The 14,978-nt window shown below is 40.3% G+C and overlaps 1 protein-coding gene across 4 annotated transcripts in view; it reads right to left on the reverse strand.

Moving 5' to 3' along the window:
• Positions 1–14,732, reverse strand: part of Alg6 (ALG6 alpha-1,3-glucosyltransferase) — a 41,376-nt gene extending 26,644 nt beyond the window's left edge. The window contains exons 1-5 of one of the 4 annotated variants that reach the window (XM_042684485.1): positions 14,632–14,732; positions 11,149–11,285; positions 10,308–10,568; positions 2,263–2,347; positions 656–745 (exon numbers count right to left, since the gene is read on the reverse strand). In XM_042684485.1, the coding sequence (XP_042540419.1) occupies positions 656–745; positions 2,263–2,347; positions 10,308–10,389 (257 nt within the window). In that variant the 5' untranslated portion in view covers positions 10,390–10,568; positions 11,149–11,285; positions 14,632–14,732. Of the gene's footprint in view, positions 1–655; positions 746–2,262; positions 2,348–10,307; positions 10,569–11,148; positions 11,303–14,631 lie in introns of those variants that run through there. The other 3 variants (XM_042684488.1, XM_042684490.1, XM_042684497.1) reach the window with 3 other exon arrangements.
• Between the last annotated feature and the right edge of the window lie 246 nt (positions 14,733–14,978).

The following is a 14,978-nucleotide window of genomic DNA, read 5'->3' on the forward strand; positions in this document are numbered from 1 at the left end:
TTAAAGAGACATGAAGTTTTCAATCTTATTATAATATGCATGCTGAAAAGTATAACTAGTTGTTATGATGTTTAGGAGTTTATTTTCAATCCATAGTTTATTTTTACAAAATATGAAAAAGTTAAATGTTAGAATAAAAAAACATGGAAAATGAGCTCAAGAAATACTATGAAAATATTTCTTGAAGACAAACTTTAAGTCTGAGATGAAATACTAGTAAGAATAGAACTAGGAGACTCCACTAAAACAAGTCTCATTTTCCATAAACTATTCCATTTCTTCAAAGGAAAGAGGAACTCCAATCCCAAATCTTAAATCAAAGTGAAACTTATTTGGGTGGTTGAACAGGAGGGGGATGACACATATTTAATATGGGCACAACTAACCAATATTACATATATCTCTTAGTGATCAGTGTATAATTAGTAATGTTTCCACTCCAAAACAAGGCTGCTGAATTTTTATATTTTGATCTAGCCTATCATCCACAAAAATTATAGAAATGTACAAATTTTGATATTCTTAAAATCCATTTGTAATACACAGTAAAACTGAACTATAGGGTATCTTTCCTCTCTTCAATAAAGCCAGATCAGACTTTCTTATGTCTACCAAGGGTACAAAAATTCAGTTACATTAAGGAAGAAAAACTTACACATAAGCACACAAAAAGCTATGGTAAGCTGTGAGAGGTGGATAGTCCAGTCCCCAATACTGTAAATTGTTATCACTGCTGTTAAAATACCTGGAAAAAAAATCAGAAAAGAAAAAGAAAATTAAAAAGCACCATTCCATTATCAATATTCAAGATTTATTCAACATGTATTATCTAACTGAATTTCATCTTAAAACTTGAACTATTACAATAATAATTAAGCTGTGAAAAGATATAAAGCAGGTGTTTTAGGCAAATTAGGACTAACCACTTTTCAGTTAATTGATCTAATCAGTGACTAATACTCATACAACAAAAATATACAACCAAAAAAGACAATTTGCACATCATAGTCTTAACACACTAAAGAAATGGTATTTTTTTTAATTCACAATTTTAAAAGATAAAAGTCAATTTCAAAAATACATGAAGATCTAGCTTAGGGAAAAAGAAATACCTGCAGGCAGGCCTTGTTGTCTTGAGGTTCCAGTGACAGAAACCAGCTAAGCAAGCGCTATCCCACTGAGCTTTCCCCAGTCCTAGGAAGGCTTGGAATTAAAGTTATGTTTGAAGTGAGTGCTGGTGGCTCACACCTGTAATCCTAGCTACTCAGGAGGCTGAGATCTTAAGTCCCGGTTCAAAGGGAGCCCAGGCAGGGAAGTCCATAAGATGTTATCTCCAATTATCACCTAACCACCAAAAAGCAGGAAGTGGAGCTGTGGCTCAATGGAAGAGCACTAAAATTTCAGAAACAATGTCCAGGCTCTTTTTGTTCAACAACAACAACAAAAAATTTTTTTTAAGATTATGTTTGAAGAAGTCTCACTCTAAGTGCTATGCCTCAAGAAATAAAAATTAAGCTTCCATAAACATTCTTAGTCCTGCCGGGCACTGGTGGCTCACGCCTGTAATCCTAGCTACTCAGGAGGTTCAAAGCCTGCCCGGGTAGGAAAGATCGTGAGACTCCTATCTCCAATAAACCACCAGAAAACTGGAAGTGGCGCTATAGCTCAAGTGGTAGAGTGCTCGCCTTGAGCTGAGGAGCTGAGGGACAGCACTCAGGCCCAGAGTTCAAGCCCCACGACCGACAAAAAAAAAAAAAATTCTTAGTTCTATCCTTCGTAACTAAGCAGCTTCTCCCATCCAGTTTACTTTGTCATAGGAATAACTTCTAATAATGTATATCAAACTACATAATCTACAAGTCGCCACTGCTCATAAGTCTGTTTATAATAAGTCACAGTTACAAGTTAGAATCTCATACTTCAGGATTAAAGTTTTTAAGCTGGTACTCAACATTAGATATTGCCTCTATTCAGTAGTACCAGTTGGCCATTAGCCAGACAACTGCTGGGACAGATATGGCCATGAAAAATCAAGTAATTCAATTAATCAAGTAATTCTAGAAATCAAGTAATTCATTTTGATCAATACAACTTGGTTTTCAGCTTCTTAGAAAGCAAAAACTAGTTTTCACTCACTTTCATGTGTAGATTCACTGGAAATAAGCGAGAGAGGTGCTAAAATGATGGCAAGCTGTAAGCATTCAGTATCTTCAAATAAAGTATATTATCATAAAAATAAAATTCAGCCAAAATCGTCCATACCATTGTTTAATAGGTAAATTATAAGTGACTTCTTGCCAGTGTCTCTGAGCTTCATAATCCCCAAACATGGGAGGTTTTCCAGCACCTACAAAAAAAAATAAAAACAGCAGAACACTAATGGACTTCAGTATACCAGTGATTTTAAATTTTCTTATAAAATTTTTCTAGGGCTTGGGATAAAAGTCAATGGTAGAAAATCTGCCTAGCATGTTGGAGGCACTCTGTTCAATCTCTAGCACCAAAAATTATTAATTAAATTAACCAATTAATTAAAGCGAAGGAGGGAGAAAAGGAAAATAGGAAGGGAGGGAGGAAGGGAGGAAAGAATTGTAAAAAAAAAAAAAAAGAATTGTAGAGACAATGCTGGCAAGAACATAGCAAGTTACCAAAAAATCAGGGAATGAGATAGAATCCTGGCACTGCTAGCAAATTGAGCAACTGTGTGATAAACAAACTACTTATCTTTCCTAAGCTTTAGCAAATTAAAAACAGAAACATAATTTATCTAGAAAACTTCCAGAATAATAGATATAAAGGATCCAGAATAGTACCTAGTACATAGTAAACATTCAGTAAATAAAAATACTATTTCATTACTGTCCATACTATTAACATTTTTAAGTTATAAGAAGGATTGTCAAACTAGATGCAGTGGTACACTTGGGAGGCAAAGACAGAGGACTAAGTTTAAAACCAGCCTGGGCTATATAGTGAGACTCTGTTTAAAAAAAAAAAGTCAACTACACTGTCTAAGAAGTATCAAAAATAATCATAAATATGTCATTTGCAAAGAGCTTTTACAAATTAAATATAAATAACTTACAGTGGCATACAGAACTAAATACAGACTATGTATTACATAGCCATTAGTCAGGTCAGGCTTTGAGTTTATAAACACTGTCAGTTTATAACATTTTCTATTTCAAAACTGCAAAGAAGGGATAAAGGACTTTTAGTAAGTAACACTTGATAGTACACAATACAACAACACTTTGCAATAAGTATTAGTATTATCCCCACTTTAATTGAGTTATCAAGTACCAGGATTTGAATTCAAGGCCTCATGCTTGCTAGGATGCTCTATCACTGAGCCAGAACTCCATCCGTTATTATCCCCACTTCACAGCTAGAAAAATAGTGACAATGGTCACTGAGCTAGTAAACACCTACTCAAATGTTTTTGCAGTTCTGCAGTGAGTACTGAGAAAGTCCGGCCAGGGACACAGAACAAATTAATACATCCAGTTACAGAGAACTAGGTTCTCAGGTAAACTAGGCTGCACTAATTGCAGGACCCCTTTCATCTAACCAGAACCAAAGTACTCAGATCCTATTTCATTGCCCTCTAAGTTCATACCCAACATCAGACCAAGAACAAAATGAAATATACCAAAAAACGTTCCTCTAGCAAACCTTATCTACCTCATCCAGTCCAAAACTTTTCAGGGTTGGGTCCGTTCCTGTTAGCCCACATTCTTCATTACATTTGGGAGTGTGCAACTTGTAAATACCAGCTACGTCAAATATTATATCCTGTAGTTTTAATCTGGATTTCTTTCATCATTAATGAAATAGAGGATATTTTGTCATTTGCATTTTTCTTCCTATAAAACACTTTTGAACATTCCCACAAGATGTTTTTATCTAATGTCCCTATTTTTTTTTAAGTTTCAGTATTGGGGTTCTAACTCAGGGCCTCATACTTGATAAACCTGGCCACTTGAGCCACACTCTCAACTCTTTTTTGCTTTAGTAATTTTTCAGGTAAGGCCTCACATTTTTGCCCAGATTTTTCTGTCACAATCCTCCTATCTAAAGCCTAGTGGGATAACAGGTATGGACCACCAGGTCTGGCTTATTGTTTTACATAAGGTCTCACTAACCTTTTGTCTGTTTGACATCAAACTACAGTTCCCCCCAATCTTCACCTCCAAAGTAGTTGAAATTACAAGTGTAAAATATCACACCCAGCCCTCAGAATTTAACTAGTGATTGGCTACAAAAGTGTTGAGAGCGGGCACCGGTGGTTCATTCACAACTGTAATCCTAGCTACTCAGGAGGCTGAGATCATGGCTCAAAGCCAGCCCAGGCAGGAAAAGCTGTGAAACTCTTATCTCCAATAAACCACCAGAAAACTGGGAGTGGCACTGAGTGCTCACCTTGAGCTAAAGAGTGAAGGACAGCGCTCAGGCCCAGAGTTCAAGCCCCATGACCAACAAAAACAAAAAGTGTTGAGAAAGCACAAAATGGTAGACACCAGTTTCTAAGTCAGCAAATAAGGTGAAAATCACATGAGTCAAATATACTAATTAGTCTGACAGGAAGATGTATGACATATTAATGTTCACTAAAATCTAATCTAGATTTTTCTACCTATAGAACAATGAAATAAATTATTTGCATTTTATGACTATTCTACCAATGCTCCTTAAATATTAAATTTCTACTCAAGAAGGTATTCCAAGCATGGGGTAATTTCAGGAAAAGCAGATTCATGACAGAACATTACACAGTGAGTAGCTTAAAAATTACCCAGAGTAGCTAGGTGCTGATGGCTCACGCCTGTAATCCTAGATACTCAGAAGGCTGAGATCTGAGGAACACAAAGCCAGCCTGGGCAGGAAAAGTCCACGAGACTCTTATCTCCAATAAACCACTCAGAAAACCAGAAGAGGCACTGTGGCTCAAGTAGTAGAGGGCTAGCTTTGAGCTAAAGAGCTGAGGGACAGCACCCAGACCCAGAGTTCCAGCCCCATGACCGACAAAAAAATAAATTACCCAATATACACATACATACCCATGCATATACACATGTGCATGGGCACACACACAAACACACAAAAAATACAGCAGCCTCTCAGAAAGAACCATGTCTTACTCATTTTTGTATTTTCTGCTAGTAGACTCTCCATGATAAATTCTGATAAATTCACCTAATTCTCATGGAATGTTGACATAGCATGAATATTATCTGTGTGACATCAAAGATTTTTAAGTTCAAAGAATATGTGAGTCCCTGACTTTTTATTTACTGAATATGCAATGTTAATTTAGATGGCAGATCAATTATACCAAGACTGATTAAATACAATGTCCAAATACTTGTCTTGCCTAAAATATCCTACTTTGAAAAAAATACTTTTCTTTTGTTTGAGACAGGTTCTAGCGACATAGCTCAGGCTAGTCTCAAACTTGGAAGCCTCTTGCCCCAGATTCTGAGTGCTGGGATTACAGGTATGTATTATTGGAGGAGGAAGAGTGCCTGAAATTATAAGCCTCTTTCTATTCATGCTACCCACCCCCTATTCCATTCATCTCTTCTACCAACTCATATGCAATCTTCAAGAATCACCTCAAATTTTCCATTAACTTTCGCTTATAAATTAAAAACATACTGACCAGCTAGGCATTGATGGCTTACACCTGTAATCCTAGCTACTCAGAGAAGGCTAAGATCTGAGAACTGTAGTTCAAAGCCAGCCCAGGTAGGAAAATCCATGAGACTCTTATCTTCAATTAATTACCAAGAGTCAGAAACAGAGCTGTGGCTCAAGTGATAGTATACTAGCCTTAAGCAGAAAAGCTAAGAGACAGCACCCAGGCCCTGAGTTCAAGCCCTATTATCAGCCGGGGGAAAAAAAAGTGACCATTAGTTATTGACTTCTTATATTCCTTATACTTTCAGTATCATGTTTTGCCATATAACTATACATTTCCCTACTTGCTTCCAAGAAACAGTTTTATTTCCTAAAGATAGAAAAAATTATATTCTATTGAAAGGAAACATTGGCAGGCATATATAGTACATTCAAAACATAATTAAGCCAGACACTGGTGGCTCACGCCTGGAATCCTAGCTACTCAGGAAGCTGAGATCTGAGGACCAAGGTTCGAGGTTCGAAGCCAGCCTGGGCAGAAAAGTCCCCATGAGAGTCTTATCTCCAATTAACCACTCAAAACCCAGAAGTGGTATTGTGGCTCAAATGGTGGAGAGCACTGATCTTGAGCACAAAGAAGCTCAGGGACAGTGCCTAGACCCTGTGTTCAAGCCCCACAACCAACAAAAAAATAAAAACATAATTAAGCTGAATGTGGTAGTTCAAGCCTGTAAACCTAGCCACTTGGGAAATAGAGATCACAGTTCAAAGCCAGACCAGACATAAAAAGTTCAAGATACTACTTCTCAATCAATGTCACCTGACACAAAGGAAAGCACAAATAAAAAAATGGCCTGGGCATAATGAGATCCTATTTTGAAAATAACAAAAATGGGGCTGATAGAGCAGTTCAAGTTGTAGAATGCCAGGTTAGCCAAGCACAAGTTCAAACTCTAGCATCAACAAAAAGTAAGTATAATAATAAGCGACTTGCTTAGTTAAGCTGGAAAAAACCTACAATATTTTTAAATGAAAATAATTCCCCAATAAATTGCTCTCATTTTTACATGTATATTTTAGAGGTATGTGTATGTTTGTTTCTATTTCAATTAATACAACCACTGAATACTAATTTATTTATGAGAAAAGTTGATTTTTATTTCTCATTTGTTTTTGGACCACTGACATGATGAAAGTCAGAAATGTTAAGTAATTTCCTATACCCAAAAAAACTCAACTGTCTAGATTTTTTGCAATTACTCTAGATTTGTGGTCAGTGTAGAAGAATTTATTACTATTCTCTAACAAATAGAAGAATGGATAATGACTCTCTTTAGGGTTGGGAAACAAGTTTTTATCCAGAGTCTGACCTACTTCAATAAATTCAACTGACACTGGCTATGAAATTAGTACTTACGTTTTTAAAACTGCTAAAGTGCCCTTAAACCAACCCAGAAGGACATCTCAACTGTACCTGTGGGAGCTCCACTTGGGAAGGACAAAGAGGATTCCTTCCACAGGGTGATTAATTCTACAAATTCGTTTACACAAGATTCAGAATTATACAAAGAAAACACACTAATGCATATTTATACAGACTTAATTGTCTCATTCTTACGAAAATGGCCAGTACTTAAATGTTCATTTTATTAATAACTGAATTCATTAGAATTATGCTTGAATTTAAAGAACAAGTAGTGTGTTAACAATAGATTATAGTACCTTTCACATTACTTGTTATTTATTTATTTACTTTTTGCTAGTTCTAGGACTAGACCTCAGGGCCTGGGGGATGCCCCCGAGCTTTTTTGCTTAAGGCTAACATCTATCACTTGAGCCATAGCTCCACTTCTGACTTTCTTTTTCAGTCCTGGTTAATTGGAGATAAGTCTTGTGGACTTTCCTGCCTGGGCTGGCTTTGAACCCCAATCTTCAGATCTCAGTGCCCCCAAGTGGCTAGGACTAAAGGCATGAGCCATCAGTGTCTAAGCTTGCTTACATTGCAATTTTAAACACTCTAAAAGAAAGATTTGGCTAGAATTTTTCATATAAAATTGTCTTTTATGTTTCTGGTTAATGAACTTGTAAGTACACTGGGTGCCAGTGGCTCACACCTGTAATCCTAGTTACTCAGGAGGCTGAGATCTGAGGATCACAGATGAAGCCAGCCCAGGCAGAAAAGTGCTCATGAGACTCTTATCTCCAATTAACCACTCAAAAAATGAAAGTGGCACTGTGGCTCAAGTGGTAGAGCGCTAGCCTTGAACACAAAGAGGCTTAGGGACAGCACCTAGGCCCCATTTTCAAGCCCTACAACCTTAAAAAAAAAAAAAAAAAAAGAACTTTTCTTACAAATTACCTTAAAAAGAAGACTAACCAATTAAATAGAGTAGGATCATACTCTAATATGTTGGAAAAAAGCTCATTTTGTATGACTTTTTCCTTCAAAATAGCCAATACAACTTTTGGGATAAAAAGATTATTAAAGTAAAAAAACCTTTCTGTTTAAGTGCTGTTATTTTGTCTAAAAACATCAATATACTTTGGATCAAGTACAGAGGATTTGTAAAAGGAATTCTCTACAAGAAATAATAAACAACCATCACTAAATTAAGAAACTGTCTACTCCCCATAGATTTTTTTGGTGGTCATGGGGCTTGAACTCTTGGTTGCTGTCCCTGAGCTTTTCAGCTCAAGGCGAGCGCTCTACCACAGTGCCACTTCTGGTTTTCTAGTGGTTAATTGAAGATAAGAGTCTCATGGAGTCTCCTGCCAGGGCTGGCATTGAACCTAGTTATTCAGGAGGCTGAGATCTGAAAAGTTAGAATTACAGGCGTGAGCCACAAGCGCCCAGCTAGATTATTTAAAAGCAAAAGGCAGGGGGCTGGGAAGGTGGCTCAGTGGTAGAGTGCTTGCCTTGCATACATGAGGCCCTGGGTTCGATTCCTCAGCACCACATAAGCAAAAAAAGAAAAAAGCCGGAAGTGGCGCTGTGGCTCAAGTGGTAGAGCGCTAGCCTTGAGCTGAAGAGCTGAGGGACAGCGCCCAGGCCCAGAGTTCGGGCCCCATGACCAGACCAAAAAAAAAAAAGCAAAAGGCAATATTTATTCAGTATTTTTAGTTCTATGAAAACTAATTTACATGAACAGCCTAAAAATTTTAAGGAGTACAAATTTTAGAAAGAAATTCAATTACAGTAACATATTTAAGTAGTTTATCTAAATAATGGATAATTTCCAAAGGAGGAATAATACAGTAATAATAAAGCAAGCGGGGCTGGGAAGGTGGCTCAGTGGTAGAGCGCTTACCTTGCATGCCTGAGGCCCTGAGTTCGATTCCTCAGCACCACATAAGCAAAAAGAAAAAAAAGCCGGAAGTGGCGCTGTGGCTCACCGCCCAGGCCCAGAGTTCAGGCCCCACAACCGGACCAAAAAAAAAAAAATAATAATAATAATAAAGCAAGCTAACTTTAGTTTCTACACTTTAGTGTGAAAAAGAATCTGGATCTATAGTGCTTTGTCACACTGCATATTGCAGGAATTTGGACCGATAGAGTCTTGTCACACTGCATATGGTGAAGGGAATTTGAGAAACACAGATGCAGGAAGCAGACCACTAGACCCTTGTTATGTAAGCAGGGCTTTCTTGCTATACACAGAGGGACCACCCTTATCTCCAAAATGAACAGGCTTTCCAAGTTTCCCTCAATTTGCTACTATTAGCTCATCCTCCGTGAGTCCCTATATTTTTCACAACTTTCTTCTCTCCAGCAAGCCTAGTACAAAGGCACTCAGGTTTAACTGTTTCCTCAGCTCTTCTTCTACAAGATCCCATGTTATATGAAATTTATCTTGAATAAATGTATATGATTTGCACTTATGTCTTCTTGTATGAGCCCTAGCAGAGAAACTCGGAGAGAAGAAAAAGGTACATTCCCTCTCCTATAAGTGCTTCCCAAGTACAAATGTCAGGTGGGAGAATGTGTTACTTTGTCACAGTGATGAAGACTGGCTAACACAGACCATTATGAAACAATTCTCTTCCTGTATTTATAGCACCTAATGTAATATCTAAGTGTTAAATAAACACTTGCAATGTTAGGCTTGATTATATCCCCAGTCTCCAGAACCACACTCGAGCAACTCTTCCTTCCTCACAGGTTTTTTTCTCCATTGATCTCCTCTTCTCAATCTAGAAATGTACTTTTAAAACCATCAGCAACAACGAACTATGACTGCATTTCTGTCTCTTCAATATCTAAGACATAATCGTTTCATATTTTGCTATATTTACCATTAGTATGAAGTTTTTTTCTCATAACACAAAGTGTATTTCGTTTTTAAACATTTCCTTTAGAATTACAAGTTTAAATGTTTTGTTTTCGTTTTTTGTACTACCAGGCTTCACAGCTGCTTGAACTATATTAAGCCTTTCAACCTTATTTACTTGACCACACCAATAAAACCTTGAATTTTCCTGTTTCAATTAGAAAACTGAAAACTGTTACCAAAACATATTCAGGAACTGAAGGTGTGGATCAGTGGTCCAGTACTTTATTAGAATTATGAAGACCTGGGTTCTATCCCCAGCACTGAGGAAGTAGGGGAAACCCTACTCAAAGGAAATATTTACCTATAGTTTAAAAATAGTTTTAAAAAATGTTCTACCTGAATAAGAATTAAGGGAAACAGCCCAACGCACTGTCAGTCCCATTAAGACCACTACTGTCATCCAATACCACTTTTCCATAGTTCTTCAAATTCAGAGAAGAAAACAGGACCAGGATCAAAGTACTTTTATCATAGAGTCAGTCACTTATTTCCTTGATTAGAGGAATGTTATCACTTCTTTGGAATTACGTGTTTGGAGGATCTTAAATGATGATTTGCTTCTAAGCAGTCCAAAACTGATTGTGTCTGTGAAGAAGCCTAGGGTGGAAAAAGATATCAAGAATTAGCTTAACAATAAAATCTCTACACCAAGTAGAAAGATGTAAAATGAGGGGGAAGGGTGGAGATAGACACTGAAGGAAAGGAGATTCTGTTAAATTTCTTATTCCCTATTCTTTTTTTCTTTTAGTTTTTTTTTTTTTTTTTTTTTTTTTGGTCTGGGCCTGAGTTGTCCCAGAGCTCTTCAGCTCAAGGCAAGAGCTCTACCACTTGAGCCACAGCACCACTTCCAGTTTTCTAGTGGTTAATTGGAGAAAAGAGTCTCAGGAACTTTCCTGCCCCAGCTGGTTTTGAACCTCGATCTTCAGATCTCAGCCTCCTGAGTAGTTAGGATTACAGGAATAAGCCACTGGCACCCGGCTCCCTGTTCTCTGTAAAATGTGACCTGAAATATAATAAAGGTTTGTTTTCACAAGAGTGTATTTCTGAGAAAAGAAGATGCACAGCTAGTGGCACAATAAGTTCTATCTACAGCACATTTACCTACAAGGAGACAGAATACCACAAGATGGACCAAGAGTAAATTTCTCTTTGTTGCAGGGAAAAGGAGGAATTTTACCTTTGTATTTAGTAACTCAAAACCCTCAGTTCAAGCCCCCCATACAACCAAGAAGAGGGCAGGAACGAATCCCTTTCTCTTTCCTCCTATTGACTTCATTCTCCTTTGGTCATTTCGCTGTTCCTAGGAACTTGCCTCTGTGAAGCAACATAAAAAGAAAAATGCTAAATTAAATCATTCTCTAATTGAATTCTGGATTTGACACAGGTTACAGCCACTGTAAACTATTCAAATCCTTGTATTCCCATTGCTTGAATTGCTTTTTATCAAGATTAATATATTCCAGAACTGCAATACAACAGACTATTTCTTACTAAGACATATTTAAAATTCAAACTTTAAATAATCCCTAAATTTGAAAAAATATCATTAAGGGGCTGGGAAGTTGGCTCAGTGGTAGTGCATGCCTGAGGCCCTGGGTTCAATTCCTCAGCACCACATAAGCAAAAAGAAAAAAGCCGGAAGTGGCGCTGTGGCTCAAGTGGCAGGGCACTAGCCTTGAGCTGAAGAGCTGAGGGACAGCGCCCAGGCCCAGAGTTCAGGCCCCATGAACAGCCCCCCCCCCCAAAAAAAAATGATCCTCTTCCGGAGGAGGAAGTTCCTCTTTAATAACTTCAGGTGTATTTCTTAAAGAGTTAGAGGGGCTAGGAAGGTGATTCAGTGGTAGAGTGCTTGCCTTGCATGCATGAGGCCCTGGGTTCGATTCCTCAGCACCACATAAACAGAAAAAGCCAGAAGTGGCACTGTGGCTCAAGTGGTAGAGCGCTAGCCTTGAGCTGAAGAGCTGAGGGACAGCACCCAGGCCCAGAGTTCAGGTCCCACGACCGGACCCCAAAAAAAAAGTTAGGGGTGGGGTGCACGGAGATGGAGAAACAAAGGAGGAGGCACTAATGCTTGATAAGAAATGTACTCATTATCTTGCCCATGTAATTGTAACCCCTCTGTTCAGTATTTTCACAATTAAAAAAAGAACAAATGGCTTATTTCTAAAGTGTCCTTTAAATCTGATTTTGAAAACAAATTGTATCTGCATTGCTTCTAGAAATTTTCCCACTTTTACTGGGCATTCTACTTTTTTTCTGGGGGCAGGAGGGAAGGTTAGGGAGAGGATGGCTGGTACTATGGCTTGAACTTGGGGCCTAAGTACTCTCCCTTAACTTTTTCAAGTGGAGCTCTACCACTTGAGCCATACCTACATTTCAGGATTTTTGGTAGTTTATTGGAAATAGAGTCTCATAGACTTTCCTGCCCTGAAAGTCTTGAACCACGATCCTCAGATTTCACCTTCCAGAGTTGCTAGGATTATAGAATGAGCCAGGCTGCAGGGCGTTTCTGGTAGTAAAATGGATAGGCCTTCATGTCTTATACAACTGGGTCATGCTAGGAGCTGAAGGACATCAAGATCATTTCTTCCGGAGCTCCAGTGGCACAATAGGTTAGCGCACGGTACTTATAAGATCTCTTCCTTATATCTTCTACACTTAATATGAAATCTAAGTACCCTACACAGAAGCATATCTATGACCTGGCCTTTGCCAGCCTCTACAACTTCCTTTCTTGCTAGAACCTAACAAGTTCACTCAAGCTTAGCAACTTTATGCTTCTGTCACTCTGTTTGGCCAGCTCTTAGCTCATTGGCTAATTAATCTTTTGTCATTCATGCTATACCTCATGATGCTATATCATCACCACATCCTGATCAAATATCCCTTACTTTTTATAGAGTTACCTTGTCTTCCTGATTCTCTTCATCATTAGAAAGTATATTTTCAAACAACAAAGAATATTCTCATACAAAATTCTGAGTAAAACAAACTAGATACTAAAGAATACTACTTATCGGCAAAAGGCTCATAAAGAAGCAGAGGTTGGCAGCTAGATGGCCTACAAGGAACAAAGAAGGGATGGTGATTGGGAGGGGATCTAAGTGGTTAAAAGATGTGTTGGACTGGAGGTGTGACAAAGCTGTATTGCATCTGCCTAGAAAGCTTGAGCCTTGAGTTCAGGCTCCAGTACTACTTCAAAAAACAAAAACAAAAAACCTTACTTTGTGACGTATTAAAAATACTGTTAGTGGAAAACTGCTTTATTTTAATTAAAAAGTACAAATTATTTCTATTACAATACTTTTCATTGACATTTTCATACCTGTATACTAATATACTTACCCACTACCCTGTCTCCCTTCTCACTAGTCCCCCCCCCCCCCCAGCCCCAAGTAGTCCTCTTGTACCTCATGAGAATTGTTTCTTTTTCTTTTTTTTTTTTTGGGGGGGGGGGTCAGGTCATGGGGCCTGAACTCTGGGTCTGGGCGCTGTCCCTCAGCTCTTCAGCTCAAGGCTAGCGCTCTACCACTTGAGCCACAGAGCCACTTCCGGCCTTTTTTTTTCTGCTTATGTGGGGCTGAGGAATCGAACCCAGGGCCTCATGCATGCAAGGCAAGCACTCTACCACTGAGCCACCTTCCCAGCCCCTCTTTTTCTTCTATAAGAAAGGATTCTCCATTAATATATATAAATGATGGGGGGTTGGCTGTTCGTTGTGACACTTCCAAACAAATGAACAATACACTGTGATCAAAACTCACCCCCTCACACCTCTCCCTAACACTTCAAAAGTAGTTTCATTTTTCTATTCTCATTTATACAAATAAACTAATGGATGACATAACAAATAATAAGATAAAGGGAAATGACATTTAGTTGTCAGCTAAAATAAAAACCCATATGAGGGGCTGGAAACGTGGCTTGGTGGAAGAGTGCTTGCTTAGCATGAGGCCCTGGGTTTGATTCCTCAGTACCACATAAACAGAAAAAGCCAAAGTGGTGCTGTGGCTCAAGTGGTAGAGCGCCAGCCTTGAGCAAAAGCAGCTCAGGGGCAGTGCCCAGGCCCTGAGTGCAAGCCCCAGGATTGAAGGGAAACAAACAAAAGAGCCTATACGAGTAGAGATGTTGTGTGTAGTATTAGTACTTAGAAGTGTGTTGGCCAAGAAGCAGGAAGCCAACTTGCTGCACGGAGAAGATTCGTGTGTGTGAGTGAGCTAGAGTGACGGAGACGGCGACTCCTCCCCGCTTCTCTTCCACAGGCCTAAAAGCACAAACCGCGTCTTCCCAACTTTCCCCCCGCCGAGCAGGCGGGGAAGGGGCTAGGCGCGGGGCCCCGCTGGGCCGAGCGGCTCGGGCGCGCGGGAGGCGGGCGGCGGTGGGGACCCCGGCCAGCGGGGCCCCCCACACACACACACTCGGGCCCGCGCGGCCGCCCCGGCGGGCACGCAGGACCGCCAACCCCCTCGCTTTCCCCGAGGCCGTCGCTCAGGACCGCGGGCGCCGGGGGCGCCCCACGACAGACCCAGGCCTCGCGGCGCGTCCCCCAGGGCGGAGCGGGGCTGGGAGTCGAGTCCCGCGCCTGCCGCGGCGCGTCGCGAGCCTCCTTCACCTCCCTACCCTGGCCCGGGGTCTACAGGCCGGGAACCGAGGCTCTTACCCGCCGCCGGCTGCCAGCTGCAGGAATTCGCGCCCACAGCTTGTTCCGGAAAAGCGCCTGCGCAGTCGACCCCGGCACAGCCTCACGAGCGAGCGCGCGGGCCAGAGAGCGAGCGCGCAGGACGTGACGGGCGGGGCCGAGAGGGAGGCAGAGGTTTAGGGGGCGGGGGTTCCCGGAAGGCGGGGCTGAGAGAGGGCAGAGGTTTTAGGGGCGGGGCCTAGAGGAGGTGGCGGCTTAGGAGGCGGGGCTCAGGAACCCGAGAGGTGCCACCGCCCGGGTTAGACCCGGGGCAAGCGGAAAGCCCCTCGCTCTTCTTTCCCGGGATGGCGGCCAAGGCCAGAGCCGCT

Source organism: Dipodomys spectabilis, unplaced genomic scaffold, assembly GCF_019054845.1.
Source record: "Dipodomys spectabilis isolate Male_0828 unplaced genomic scaffold, ASM1905484v1 ptg000002l, whole genome shotgun sequence".
Classification (NCBI taxonomy): domain Eukaryota; kingdom Metazoa; phylum Chordata; class Mammalia; order Rodentia; family Heteromyidae; genus Dipodomys; species Dipodomys spectabilis.